General features: G+C 43.3%; 1 protein-coding gene across 4 annotated transcripts in view; it reads left to right on the forward strand.

Annotated features, from left to right (window-relative positions):
• The window catches only part of plekhg5b (pleckstrin homology domain containing, family G (with RhoGef domain) member 5b), a 60,107-nt gene that overhangs the window by 11,148 nt on the left and 34,416 nt on the right, over positions 1 to 14,543 (forward strand). For 2 of the 4 annotated variants that reach the window (XM_086160091.1, XM_086160094.1), the window contains exon 2: positions 485 to 561. In XM_086160091.1, the coding sequence (XP_086016217.1) occupies positions 485 to 561 (77 nt within the window). Of the gene's footprint in view, positions 1 to 484; positions 562 to 9,068; positions 9,398 to 14,543 lie in introns of those variants that run through there. The other 2 variants (XM_086160093.1, XM_086160095.1) reach the window with 2 other exon arrangements.

Here is a 14,543-nt window from a genome sequence, read left to right on the forward strand (position 1 = left end):
GAAGGTCTCCGCTTTGATATCTTTATCAAGTGTTTACACAGGCAAGGTTTAGATGTAAACAGGGTTTCCCATCAGAGCTTGAATTCACCGCCGGCCCGGGGGGGGGGCATTTTTAAAGGTCTACTCGACATGTGTGATTCACTGTCATACTTAAAAAGAAAAAGTGGAAAACAGAACGTCGCTTCCTTTTTATGTACCGCATTTTCTCTTTAGTCATGTTTCATCCCCCCTCCGCTTCCCCTGCACCATTAACACCCCCCGCCCTCCTATCTGTGTTTACTTTCCTCCCTTTTTTTTCTTTTTTTTTTTTTTTACAACACGGCCCCCATCATGTCCTGGGTCGCTTTCACTCCATCTTCTCCCGCTGCGTAAACACACGGCCGTGTTTTCACAGCTTAACCATGAAAGGTGCGTTTAATGGATGTCCGGCGGTGGCTCGTGGGTCTGACTGATGGAGTTTTAACATTTTTTTTTTTTGTTGCAGATGACAAGCCGGCGCCGGAGGAGGACTGGGTGGCGTGCCAGCACCCCGCGTGTCCGGAGCGACGCAGGGCCTCCAAGGTACGGGACCTTAAAAGTAAAAGCCGATTGACATGATCCGTGCTACGTTCGAGTGCAACCGGGTAGATGGGCGACCTGGAGTTATTGATTGGAGCAAGTCATCCAGCTCATCCAGACAGGAATTTCAAAAGAAAACCTCTTGTTGGCAAGAGGCTAATTTAATGGGTATATGTGTCACAAGAGTCAATTCATCTGTCGCTATAGCAACATGTTGCTCCGCTCGTTTTTCCTTGAGTTTGTCTCTTTGGCAAATGCGTCCCCGCCGTCTCCCTCTGCTGGAAATGATTTGCGCTGCAGGCTCAGCTGTCGGCGGAAAAGTCGCTCATTTATGAATGTCTAACGAATATGAAATCGACGATAGTGCTGGAATGGATCGCGTGTCTGCTTCTTTTTTTTGGGGGGTTTCATCGATTTGGTCCAGGAAATGAACGTAGATGGAAAATGTGGCAGAGTTAAGACTGCATGTGGGGGGAGTTTTATATATATATATATATATATATATATGTATATATATATATATATAGTGTGTCTCCATGGCAACAGAGAATAATAAAGTGGGTGGGAGCAAGGGAGCCAAAGAGCTTAACCTGAGCTAAGTTGGCCCGCAGACAAAAACCATCCAGCCCAGATGGCCACGTTCTGCCCGCCAAAGATCCGTCAGCCGCTGTGTTCAAAGTTATTCCTTACGTCCGTGTTCTGGAGACGAGTGCGAGATTTCCACATGCAGAGGAGCTTCTCGATTGGCTTTCTTGCAAATTTTTTATTGAGTTGATTGAAATTCTTGGTAATTCTTGTTATGTCCTGGTTTTACTTGTAGTTTTGTAAATTGTAAATATTATTAATAATTTTTTGTAGATTCTTGGGGGATGGTTTCTTGAAAGTAATCTGTCTCATTTGGGGTTTTTGAATCTTTTCTTTTACTATATTTTATTTTAAATCTTGGAACTTTTTGTCCTTTTTTTTTCTCAAATGCTCTGTGACTTTTCTATAATTTCTTCTGGCGGGAATTTCTTTTTTAAGCGGCTCTTTTTTCACTGTTTTTTAATTGTATTTTTTTTCTCACAACTTATTGCTGTTTTTGTTGTATAAAATATGTTTTTGGACTTTTTTGTCAAATTTTTGGATATTTTAAAGATTGTCGAATTATTCTTTCAATATTTTTTCAACCTTTTTTTTTCCTAATTTCAGAAAATTCCCGCTCACATCAATGGATTTTTATTTATTTCTTTATCTGACTTCTGAAATCTGGGAGATAGGATGGATCCATGCTTCCATGTAGTTTCTAAATTCCACCCCAGAAACCAACATTGATCAGACCTCTTTCATCATCATCATCTTCTTCTTCCTTCTTTCTCTCTTTCTTTCTTTTTCTTTGGTCCAATTTTAGGAAGCCTGAAAGGTAGCCTCAGTCTCCTGCTAGCTGACAAGAGTTGCGCCCGGTGTCCTTCCTTGGAGATGGTCTCCTTTTGGTGACCTGAGTTAGCGATAGCCTCCTTGGACACAGTTCCATTATAGTGCAATTGTAGTGCTGGTTTGCAGCTGCTTCCCAATAACTCCTAAATATGGACGGGGGCATCGCTAATCACTGACCTTCTCGGTCCGCGGCTTCTTGTCATTTCAAAGCAAGAGAAGAACCAAAGCTAAGACATCAGGTGGTAGCAGCCATGCTAACATGTAGTGCTAAGAGACGGCATTCTCCAGCCAATCAGCCGCCGGCCTCTCATTGTCAGTATTGTCAGTAGTATTAAGTGTGTGTGTGTGTGTGTGTGTGTGTGTGTGTGTGTGTGTGTGTGTGTGTGTGTGTGTGTGTGTGTGTGTGTGTGTGTGTGTGTGTGGCGCTGCAGGGAAACCCTGTGGTTTATCATTTTTCATGAGAAATATAAGTTGCCTTTTGCTTGGAAAGGGTGATTCTTGTTCAGATGATGCCAGTCTGAGCCTGCTGGGCCCATTGTTACACACACACACACACACACACAAACGTACCTGAGCAGGTTTTAAGAAAGTACCATATACTGGGTACTGTCCCAGATACGAAGAGAACCTATGCTCGCCTCAGTTGCTGCCATGTGATTGGCCGATTAGCAACTTGCAAAAAGGCGTGCCTAAAGTGACCGCCGAGTGTATTTCCCATGGACTGTTCTTCAGATGTTTTCTCTCCGTTTCTAACTGATGTCCCACCCATTAAAAGGGGGTGGAGACTTGATTCCCTTATATGGGCGTTGCCGCAGCAGAGGGCACGTATCTCCTCGCCCAGGGTCACAGCTGACGTGGTTATGCAAGGACATTAGGGCAGGAGGCAAGGGGAGGCGAGGCTCCTTAACCTCTGGGATGAAAGTGTTAAATCAATTACTGACTTCATTTGTTTGGGTTTTCTAACACTTTTCCTTTTTTTCCTTGCCGTCTGGAAAAAAACAACAAAAAGGCTGTTCCACACAGTCCGCCGATATTCTTTAGTATCTGAACTCGAGGTGGATAATCACATGACCATTTTTAGGGAACCTCCCGTGCAATTATCGCAAACTTTGAAAGTTATTATTTTTCTAATTAGTTTCATTGCTTCAATGTGTCGTCTTGCTGAAGAGTTTTATTCTATTTTTTTTTGTTAATTTTTGGGTTAACTCCAGGCCATTTAGCTCTTTTGTAGGTTTTTTTCCCCCAATTTTCTCTGTAATTTTTTTTTTGTTTTTTTTTTTGTCCAAACATCTTTCACATTTTTTCTTTTTTGCTAATCATTTGTGAATTAAAGCACTGATGTGTTCAGTTCAGTTTCAATCAAAACATTCCTAATTAAAAAAAATCAGAAACAAATTTCTCAAAGAATGATTAACATCATGGAGACCCTATTCAGAGGATTGGTGGAAGGTGTTTCTCGGAAGGACTCACAGACAGAAGGACAAGCAGCTGTAATATTTCTTCATTTTATCACCCAGTTTTTATATTAAAGTCAGAGTTTAGTTCAGGGCACGTGGAGACTGGCAGAGTCACACATAAATATACATGGAAAATTAAGAAAGGGAAGAAAATGACAAAAAAAATCAGCTAAAATTTATGTGAATTTCTTGAAAATAAATTAATGGGAGAAAAAATGCTTACAATCAGCTGAATAAATAGTTGAATAAATTCAGAAATGAGTAATATAAATAAACCAAAAAATTACACAACTAAATATATTGTTGGAAATCAGCAAAATATCTAAATAAAAAACATAAAAAAAACACCTTAATATTTCTGGTCTTCAAGCAAGATAAGGCCCCAAATGATTAAAAATGAGGTTTGAAGTCTCCAAATTGAAAAAAAAGTGTGGAAATTAGAACTTGTTTGTTTAAAAAGGAAAGGAACAATAATATGAAACCATCTCGATGAGCTCTTTTTAGAAAAAAAAATAATCTTGAAACCATTAAGTGATTTAAAGATAAATTGAACCTAGTGTGTGTGTGTTTGTGTGTGGTGTGTGTGTGTGTGTTTGTGTTTGTGTGTGTGTGTGTGGCACTGCAGGGAAACCCTGTGGTTTATCATTTTTCATGAGAAATAGAAGTTACCTTTTGCTTCGAAAGGATGATTCTTGTTCAGATGATGCCAGTCTGAGCCTGCTTGGCCCATTGTTACACACACACACACAAACACGCACGCAAAGACACACACACACATACAGCACTCTGATGAGACAGGACCAGACAGGACAGCTTGTAAGGTGTGGGTTGCCGTGGCGACGGGCCCCTCCCTGCCTAAAACAGCTGGAGGCAGAAAAGCAGTGGAACAATGAGGAGAGAGAAGTTTCACCAGCTGCTCAGTTCGGGGCTTCTCTCCGCTTCTCTCTCTCTCTCTTCCGCCATTTTTCTCTCCTTTTCCTCCATCACTCTCTTTGCTCATCCTTCCTCTCTCTCTCCCCCCTCCATCCCTTCCTCTCCTTTCCTCTCCTCCCCCCTTCCTCCCTCCGTCTCACTCCCTCTTCCCACCTCTCTTTCCCCATCCCTCTCTCGTCCTCATCAGCGTTCTATTTGTTGTTTTCACCGTTTTCGTTCTGTGAAGGTGAAGCAGAGGACAGGACAAAACACTTGGGATGGCCAAAGAAAAACTTTGCCCATGTTTTGGAGAAATTGAGTTTACAGAAGTGCAAATCACCAATTGTTGGCTCAGAAAGCCGCTGACTTCTGTCAGTGGCACAAAAAAACACAAGCACTGGAGATTGAAATCTGAAAAATGGGCCTGCTGATGAACCACCAGTTGTTATTTCCCATAAATTCCAAGGAAAGCGGCCAATCGGCAGCCTAGAAGCTCTGCCCCCCACCCCATGCGCGCGCATACACACACACACACACACACACACACCTGTAGGGACTGTCCACTGAAAACACCTGCTGCTCATCGGTCGTCCAAGTCCCGAAGGGGAATTCAGTCTGTTGTTTAGTTTTTCCTGCAAACGATGACAAATTGCAACACGACAGGTTCCGGTATTAAAGAATAAATGAATAAATTATAAACCGAGGACAGAAGTCCAGACATATCTGAAGAAATATGCCCAAAAAAAACATCTGGATTCCAACCCAGATTCAAGATGGCCGCCTGTTTTTTTTTTTTTTCAATCTTCTCGTACTTCCCATCAACTCGTATTTTAATAAATAAGTACAACAATCAATAATATTCTTCATCACCAGCAACGCTGAGTTTATGTCTGCGTTTGTTTTTTTGTGATACTTCTGCGGACGCCCTCTTATTCCTCAGATAGTTAGCTCAGCGACCAGGAATAGATGCAGATGTGGGTAGAAATTCGGGGTTCCGGGTCTAAGCAGGGACGACCGGGAAAATCAAACCGGCGCCAACGACGAGAAATCCCAGTGCATCACACAAAATCTAATTTACTTCTTCAGCGTGCATGAACTCGAGGCGTTGTGGGAGGCGACTCTTAAAATGCTGTTTTTTTTAATGGAGTTCTGCACCATTGGGTGGATGTTATTTTGTTTTAGTTTTTCGTCTTTACTTACGTTGCCGTCAGCCTGCGAGAATGGGGCTGTTCGGCAACCGTGACTTTGCTTTTTCGCTCCTGGAGTGTGACACAACTCACACATACACACCAACAAACACACATACACACTCAAACACGATGCGGGATGCTCTTCCTGTAGCTAGCAGCGAGGCCTTCTACATGATGCCAGCTGGCACGAGCTGAGCAGGCAAATCCGGACGTCGCAAAATCCCCTTTCTTTGAATTTCAATGCCCCACCTATGGATGGAGAAGAAAACAAAACAAAAATAAAACAAGCGTGTCTTTTTAGCCGAGAGGCCGGGAACGTGGACGGCCACCGCCTGGGCAAGCTCGGACAGGCGGACAGCTCTGAATCAGCTGCAAAACAAACACCTCCACCCCTTCCCTCCAACCCTGTCTGGCTGTAGTTTTCCAGCTGGTGACGCTTCGCCTCGGAGTTACCCTGAGACACCCGCATCTGACAGTTCGTACGAGGAAAGAAAAAAGAAAGAAATAAGAAGCGAGAGGGTTCTGGAAGCGGAGGGTGCACTGATTTATTTATTAGCGTAGAAAGTGTGTTTTCAGCTGCTGACTCCCGGGAGTGTCGTCCACCAGAGTTGTGTGATCGGTTATAAAAATAATAATAAATAAATTAAGAAACGGGGAGAAAAAAAAAGAATGTTCCGAGGATATTCCAAAAGAAACTTGTGTAAAAAAAATCTTTTAAAAACTGAAAGAGAAGAAATGTCCTTGAAATTTGTTTTTTTAACAAAATAATAAAGCAATATTCATAAAATATTTATATATAGGGGGAAAAAATACATTTGAATTTGTTTTTTTAACAAAATAATAAAGCAATATTCATAAAATATTTATATATAGGGGAAAAATACATTTGAATTTGATGACAGACATCACTTTAGGTATTTATCATAAATGACTTTGCAAAAATAAGGTTAAGAAATATTATATATACAGTCAACATGTTTTATTTATTGTGAATTTCCGTGCTGTGGGACAAATCCAGGCCTACTTTATCTAATTTAACTCAAGATGGAAATAGGAATTTTGAATAGCAAAACAAAAAAAAAAACATTCTTTTTAATGTTACATTTGCCAACCATATTTTTTTCCTTTCTTTTTAAAAATAAAAAACATCATCATCTCTTTATCAATGTGGCCTTCTCAGCTGCTGAGACAGACGCACATGTTTACACTATCTGAGGCCCCGGCGCTCCCTGAGGGTTCGGCCGGGCACGGCGCCGCGCCCGGCTCGCGGTGCTTGGCGTCGGCGTTTCACTTGAGGCAGGAATTTCTTCGGTGAACTCCCTCCCGCAGAGTGTGACGACTACATCCTGTCGCTCGATTGTCCCGCCGCGGGTTTGTTTTGGACTCAAACACCCCCACGGAGAGACCGATATGCCGGCCAGGGTCGGCCAGCTCCATGGAGTCAGCTCGGCTACCATATAGTGGCGTTCTTACACGGGAAATCGAATGAGTCGACGATTAATTAATCTGGATTAATTGCTATCTAGATTGGTGATTTTGACATTTACATGTGTATATGTGTTCAACCGTCAGAACCCAACTGGTGCAGCATGTGGCACCGCTGGAGGGGGCCTGTTGTGCGGCTGATCTGGCTTGACATAACAAACATGTTGATTTATGGATCCAAATAATGTCTCAAGCACTCGGCGCGAAGGGGAGGTGGGAGATTGGGGCTTCGGGCTGAGGGAGTGACGACAGTCCTGCTCCCCAGGAGCATCTCGGACAGGAAGCTGGGGGAATAACAGGAAGAGGGTACCTGACCCACGCTCCCGTGGAAACGGTCTCGTGTGTGTATTTCGAGGGGGGGGATCAGAGATTTAAGTCATTGCTGAGTGAGGATGGGTTGAGAAAACAAGCCGGCGTAATCCCTTTCATGAAAGTGACCCCACAGGCCCCCCTCCTTGTGCACACACACTGATACCCCGTTTGTGTGTGTGTATGTGTGTGTGTATGTGTGTGTGTGTGTAGGGAACCGACGTCACAACCGGCGTCACCCCCACCCCACAAGTGAATCAAAGTTGAAGGGGTGGAGGCCTCTTTTGTTCGTTCCTGCCTCCAACAATGGTGGAGTCAGCGGGCTATAATCCCTCGCCGCCGTCCAACTTTTAAGGGTAGACTCCCATAATTAAGGCCGGCGGCGTGGGAGGGTTGGGGGGGGGGGGGATTATTGAACAGGTTCAGCCACTCAACCCTTGTTGTGCCCCCCTCCTCCCCCTTGTTTTTGTGAGTGAGCTAATTGAAGGGGATTTAAACTCAGTTGATCTGGGATTAGACCAAATTACAAAAGACTGGAGTGGTGGGCCTGATTTTGTTTGTGTCCTGTGCGCACGCACGCACGCACGCACACACACACACACACACACACACACACAATAAATAACTACATGTACATACTCATACACACTGTGTATACACACACACACACACACACACACACACAGTAAGACATACGTACTCATACGTAAACAATCATACAAAACCACAGTGTAAACATCCACAGATTAAGACCACATATAAACGCATACACACAAACACACAGTGTAACATCATGCACATACACATTTAAAACCACTGTGTATACACACACACACACAAACGCAGTCACCATGCATACACTCAAATACAGTAACTACATAAACATGCTTAGATATGGACATCGCTCAGACCATCCACACACACACACACACACAGATCTGAGTGATTTGCAGACTCCTGTGTACACACAATCACAGACAGGCCATGCACACACACACAATCACAGACAGAACATGCACACACACACACAATCACATAGTAATCAGATGAACCCACTTAGATACAGACACCTCATACACACCCAGAAAGACAAACATAATCACACTCACATCATGCATGTGCCCACACACACACACACACACACAGAACTACGTCAACATACTCAGACACCTTATACACAAACACTCCCACGCATACAAACTCACACGCACACACACGCACACACACAGATGGACAAATTCCCACCACACATAGACACACACTCTGAAAATGTACTTGACCACGCAGTCCCCCCCCAACACACACACACACACACACACACACACAAGTAACAGGTACAGACTTGCGCACCTATTTGCACACATCCACACCACGTCCAAACTTACGACACCTGGGCACCTTCCCACTCACGGCACGTATGCATGCTCACACACACACACACACACACACACACACACACACACACACTTCTGTTGGGTTTACGTCTTCTTGATGGGGCTACGGGTCTCTGCAGAGATTAAGGGCCTCTGGATTAAGAGATTAAACAGAGTGCACTGAACGGCGTGAGATGTTTTTCGCTCCTTGTCACCTCCTTGACTCCACGCAAGGAGGTGGCGCCTGCGCACGTGCGCGTGCGTGTGTGTTAATGGTTGATTGGAGTTAGGGGTCATCAGTGAGCAGAGACCCCGGGATTCTCCTTCTGGATTAGATGGGAAAACTTGCGTTGCGTCTCAGGAGGAAGAGGAGGATCGATTTTAGTGGGAGTTTACATGACTCAGCCAGGAAGTGTGTGTGTGTGTGTGAGGAGACAGGCGGGGCTGGTGATTTTCAGTGCGTGTGTGTTTAGGCTGCTGTAGTAAACACCGGGATCCTCTCTCCTCAGCACACCGTCACGCTCTGTAGATCCGACTCGCCGCCGCTTTGACTCAGTCGTGAGTTTCCCCCCCGCTGAGGATTTCGGATTAACCCCGTCAACCCAGAAGGTGAGATCCAGTTTCGGGACTAAATCTCAGGATTCTGGCCAATATTGATCCTCACGATTGTCTCCAGGGCACGCGTCTTCCCTCTATGGTAGGTGTTTCCTTGAGAGCCCGGAGCTCGACGTGTCCTTTTGGTTGGTTTTTTTTTTTTTTTTTTTTTCCTCTCGCTGGTTTCTGGGCTTCGAGTCTTGGTTTTCATTCATTCATTCACGCCCGACCTCGATGGGTCAGTCAGATGTCAACAAGCTCCAGGGGTCAAGTCCCCAACTGCTCCCTAGCTGTGTGTGTGTGTGTGTGCTTGTGTGTGCGTACCTTATTTTATTACCCCTCCCCAAAATGCTATAGCTGGTTATTAAACGTAGCTTGTTGAAAAGATAAATTACCTTTAAAATGGCATGAAATCGCATTTAAAATAATAATTTTTAAGAAAATCATATATGTAATTCATCTCTATATATTCATACCCATTTCTTTATATGTAATAACTTTATTATAAGTGATTTTGTGAATGTCCTTTAAATGAGTAAAAGCAGCCTGAAATTGGTAAAATTCACCCCGAGGTATTCGAAATTCTCGTTAAATAATCTAAAAAAAAGAGAATTTTAATCAATGGATTTTCATTTAAATTTTATTTTAAATGTGTCAAAAAAATCAACCAATTTTTCGGCAGAATTAGCGACCAACTTATTGTGTATTTGATCAACCCCGATCGGTCGCATTTAAACACCCACACTGTGTGTGTGTGGAGACGGGGTGGGCGTTACCATTACTCTCATTTTGCCTTTTATAACTTTTCCTCCTCTGCACGATCAACCCTCCGTCTCCCCACGTCCCACATCTGCTTCTCATATCAGCCTAGCGCCGTCCCCTCGCAACCCCCCAAACTCCCCCCTTTCCTCACACCAAAACCCTTTCAAAATAATCCACTTCCACCTCTCATTTCGGACGGGCTTGTTTCCAATTCGGTGGAAGTCGTGGATTTTATTCCTGTGTATACTTATTTATTTATCTTAAAACACGTGTGTGTGTGTGTGTGTGTGTGTGCTCACTCCCCTCCTCCCTTTTTCGGTTGTCCTCATCGCCCTCCTGCCCTGCAGCGATGGTTAGACAGGCCCGGTTTGCGTCACACTTGGCGGCCATGGAAAGAACCTGGCGTCCGGTGACTGAAGAGGAGCGTCTGATTGAACTAACAGGACTGTTTGGATGTTGGGCGCTAAGAGGATTTGTGTGTGTTGCATTTCCTGGAGGCGACTGGGTGAGACGGCGGCCCGTGTCGTGCGATTAGTCCTCGCAGCGGCGTGCCAACCTGCCGAGTTTTATTTTGAAATGTCAGCGGGTTCTGCTCCCAAAAACAACATATTTAAGAAAATAAGAAGTATTTCCTGCATCCTCAGCTTATTCTGAAATTCTACTCATTTCGGGAGATAATTTTATACATAAGACTTCACAATTTTATTCCAGTTATTTTTAATACACGATAAATACTACCAGGAAGTAAAAACACCCATGATGCAAAAAGGTCGGATCGTGTGTGTGTGTGTGTGTGTGTGTGTGTGTGTGTGTGTGTGTGTGTGTGTGTGTGTGTGTGTGTGTGTGTGTGTGTATACATATACATATACATATATATATATATATATATATATATATATATATATATATATTTTATAATTTTTTTTCATTTTCACTGTTTTGGATCAACGGTGCTCCCCTGTTTCTATGGCACCTCCGTTTCCATGACGACGGCCGATACAGCTCCACGCGCAGACGTCCGACGCTATGCAAACAATCTCCGTGCGCGCCCGACTGTAGGTAAACACCAAAGAGGCTGTAGTACACACTCTGAGCCACTCGTTGGCGTGGTGACTTTGTGATGAACATGCGCTTGCACGTGTAGATTCTTCCTGTTTTGACGCAATCAAAGACGTGAGTGCAAACATCAACAACACGAACAGCTGAGTATTTGCATGGACCAACCAGGAGGTGGAGATACTGGTTGGGAAACTCCAAGAGAAAGTGGACCGGGAGTCAACTGGAGTCCGCCATTGTTGTCATGGTCAACCCGACCGTGCACGGCTATCGACTACAACCTCATGCCGTTTTCAAATTGCTGCGTTTTTTTCGTTCTTGGATTGTGCCACTTGATCTCTTTCCGTTTTTCAAGTGCCACAAACGTGGTTCTCGTGTCACGCGCAACGACACTTTTGAGTTGTCGCAGGAATGAACAGGGTGTTCGGACGCAGACCTGTCAGCGCGGAATATCGTAAATAGCGCGTAACGTTGAGGGGTTCCCTGCGCGGTGGGAGACACCTTGTTTCAGGAATGACTCCAAATATGAAACTGTTTACTTTTTCCCCTGTTGTCACCTGAACACCTCGTCAGAGCCAAGATTTTCATTATAAAGCGGCAAAACCCTCAATTCTGATTTTTTTTTTTTTTTTAGCTCCAGTTGCAATGCCTGAAAAAGAAAGGGGAAAAATTGACCAAAACTTGAATCCCTTCCGCAGACGGACTTTTAATTCAGATAAAATGAATGACAGGAATGACGAAACGAAGGTCCCTCCCCGGTGTGACTCAGCACTTCCCCGGATAAATGAACGGTTTGACAGAAGGAGAAAAGGCCTTTTTTTTTTTCAAAATTTCCAAACGCCTGTAATCTGTGTAATCTGGGAAAATCCAGAGCTGGTGCTTCCTGGAGTGCACCAGTGAGATGGCGAAATTTGCTGTGAGTCAGTTTCATTCTGCAAGCTCGGGTGGGGGGGGTTCCAGTTGATCAAAACTTTATCTTGGATTTCATACACCGAACTGGAAAAATTAGGCAAAAAACTCCTACAATTTTCTTTATTTAATTGAATTTCATATGTGTATATATGTGTGTGTGTGTGTGTGTGTGTGTGTGTGTATTTATGTATGTATGAATGTATGTATGTATGTATGTTTCCATTTTATCCAAAACGGCATTTAAAATCATTCGTAAATAATTAATAACACATTTTATCACCATCTTATCTACAATGTCAACAACAATATTTTTATGTGTATTTTTTAAATTATTTTTTCACATAATGATGTTTTCATTTAAATGTCATGTAAGGAATATATATATGTACAAATGAAGTTACTTTATGAAGGATAATATGGAAATTCTAAACATTCTAAATTTTACAATCACAGTTCAGTTGGATCACAAAGATAAATTCCGCTTATGTTTTAAATGTTATAAAACATTAATTTATTTTCATTTTTTAGTACTACCTGAGACTGAGTGGCAGGTTTGCTCAACCAATCGTTGTTTTCAAATAAATTGTTAAATAAAGAAAGATTACTGACAATGTGCTCGACCTAGATAAGATTGTACGCCGATGCCAAAGGGGAAAATACCTGACCCTGTTTTCGCAGGTGGGCTTTTTCTTTTTGGCTTCTTGGTAATTACAGCGTCACTACTGCATAATTACCAGTGTCACACTTTAACACTGGGCTGCGGAGAAATTGTTTAGGCATAATTAAGGTTCTTTTAGTTTCCCTGTGGGGGAATTCTTCGTCACTGGAGCTCATTAGATGTCGTGTCACTTGAAAAAAAGGAAAGGAAAGAAAAGTTACACACACACACATACACTCACAAGCTGTCAATCAAGATAACAATGAAGCGCAATGTGCGTAAGAAATGGATCCGCCCAGCGAGGGTGATAGATAAGATCTGATCGTAATGATAAGAACTCTTTAAGAGTTTCACCACCTGTGGTATGAATATTTGTTCCAAGCTTTTTATTTTAATTGTTCATGTTTTTTGTTTTGCTTTTATAACTTTGACTTTAAAAGTAAAGTCAGGAAGTACATTGATTTATTTGTGTGTGTTTGTGTGTGTGTGTATATATATATATTCATACTGTTAAAAAAATTAGGTTAAAAAAAAGTAAAAAAATATATTTAAAATATCAGCCTAAATTATAATTTAATATCCTGATACATGTGGTTGTTTTGTTTTTTCAAAAGAGAGAAATTGTTAAAAATAATCAAAGGAGAAAACATTTTTTACACTAATAAAGGGGGGATTACAAAGCAATCAGTAACATGAAAATGTGTGAGGACTTCATAAAACGAAAGATACAGAGAAAAGGAGACAGAGACCCTCAAATCAAAAGTGAGGAAACCAGAAAGAGTTAAAATCATAAATTTGGATGTCACGCATTCAGGAGTCTTTGAGAACATTTTAACCAAAACTACCACATATTCTGATTGTGCCCGTCAGAAATGAAAAAGACAGGGTCAGGTCATCGTGTTGAAGTTTTGGAGACCCCTAGTGGTCGGCGGGCCCGCGTTCATTAAGCTGATCAATGGTTTTGCGTTCCCAGACGGAAAAGTCAGAGTCGTAAAAAAAAAAAAAAAAAAGTAGCAATAATCCCAGGTCGTCCTTGAACGCACCATCGGCTGCAGGTGCTTCTTTGAAGGCGATGACATCATCACCCCATTTGGCGAGCAAATTTTACTACCGTGGGTCATTTTAATGAAGGCGAACATGTGTCTGGAGTAACACACACACATACACACACACACACACATGAAACACAACAAGTGCCTCTGTTTGAGCAGGCCCATGTGTGCAGGAGGTGTCAGCTCTGCACCAGAACCAGGCGGAGCTGCTTAATGGGAAGCAGGCGCGCAACAGACCCACGGGCCGTCCTGTTGCATAAGATTTAAGAAAAAAGAAAGGAGAAGAAAAAGAAAGTAGCGGCAGACTTAAGAAAGCGCCCCCCCCTCCCCTCCCGCGCCGCCACTTCTGCCATTTATTTATTTACCAAGAATAAATCAAACTGGCTCCCCCCTCCGCCGAGCTGCTTCCAAGCCCACCTACGGGCTAATGGCTGCTCTGTGCAATGTTTAGGCGAGCAGGACCCCCCCTCACACTTACTCCAAACATAGGGAGGCCCAGCAGGGGTCACGTGTCCCGTCCCAGTCAAGTAAAGTTAACATGTGGCAGAGTTTGACTTTCCCTGGCGTCTGCGCTGTCAGCTGATGGAAAGCCGGTCTGAGCTTTCATGCCACCCCCCACCACCACCGCCACCGCCGCCTTGCCCCTTCCCCCCCTCCCTTTAGCGGCGCCAATGATAAAGCCGTCGAGAAAATAAATTGGAGAGTGTGGGGGAAGGGAAGGCGAGGCGGGGGTTTGGCTTCAGGGAGACGTGGCTGAGCTGGATATACTCAATGGAGCCCATACCGATTTCTTCTGGTGGAAATCGGTG

The sequence above is a fragment of the Fistularia commersonii genome, chromosome 14 (genome assembly GCF_037954325.1).
Source record: "Fistularia commersonii isolate RoL2024-O1a breed Wild chromosome 14, RoL_Fcom_v1.0, whole genome shotgun sequence".
Classification (NCBI taxonomy): domain Eukaryota; kingdom Metazoa; phylum Chordata; class Actinopteri; order Syngnathiformes; family Fistulariidae; genus Fistularia; species Fistularia commersonii.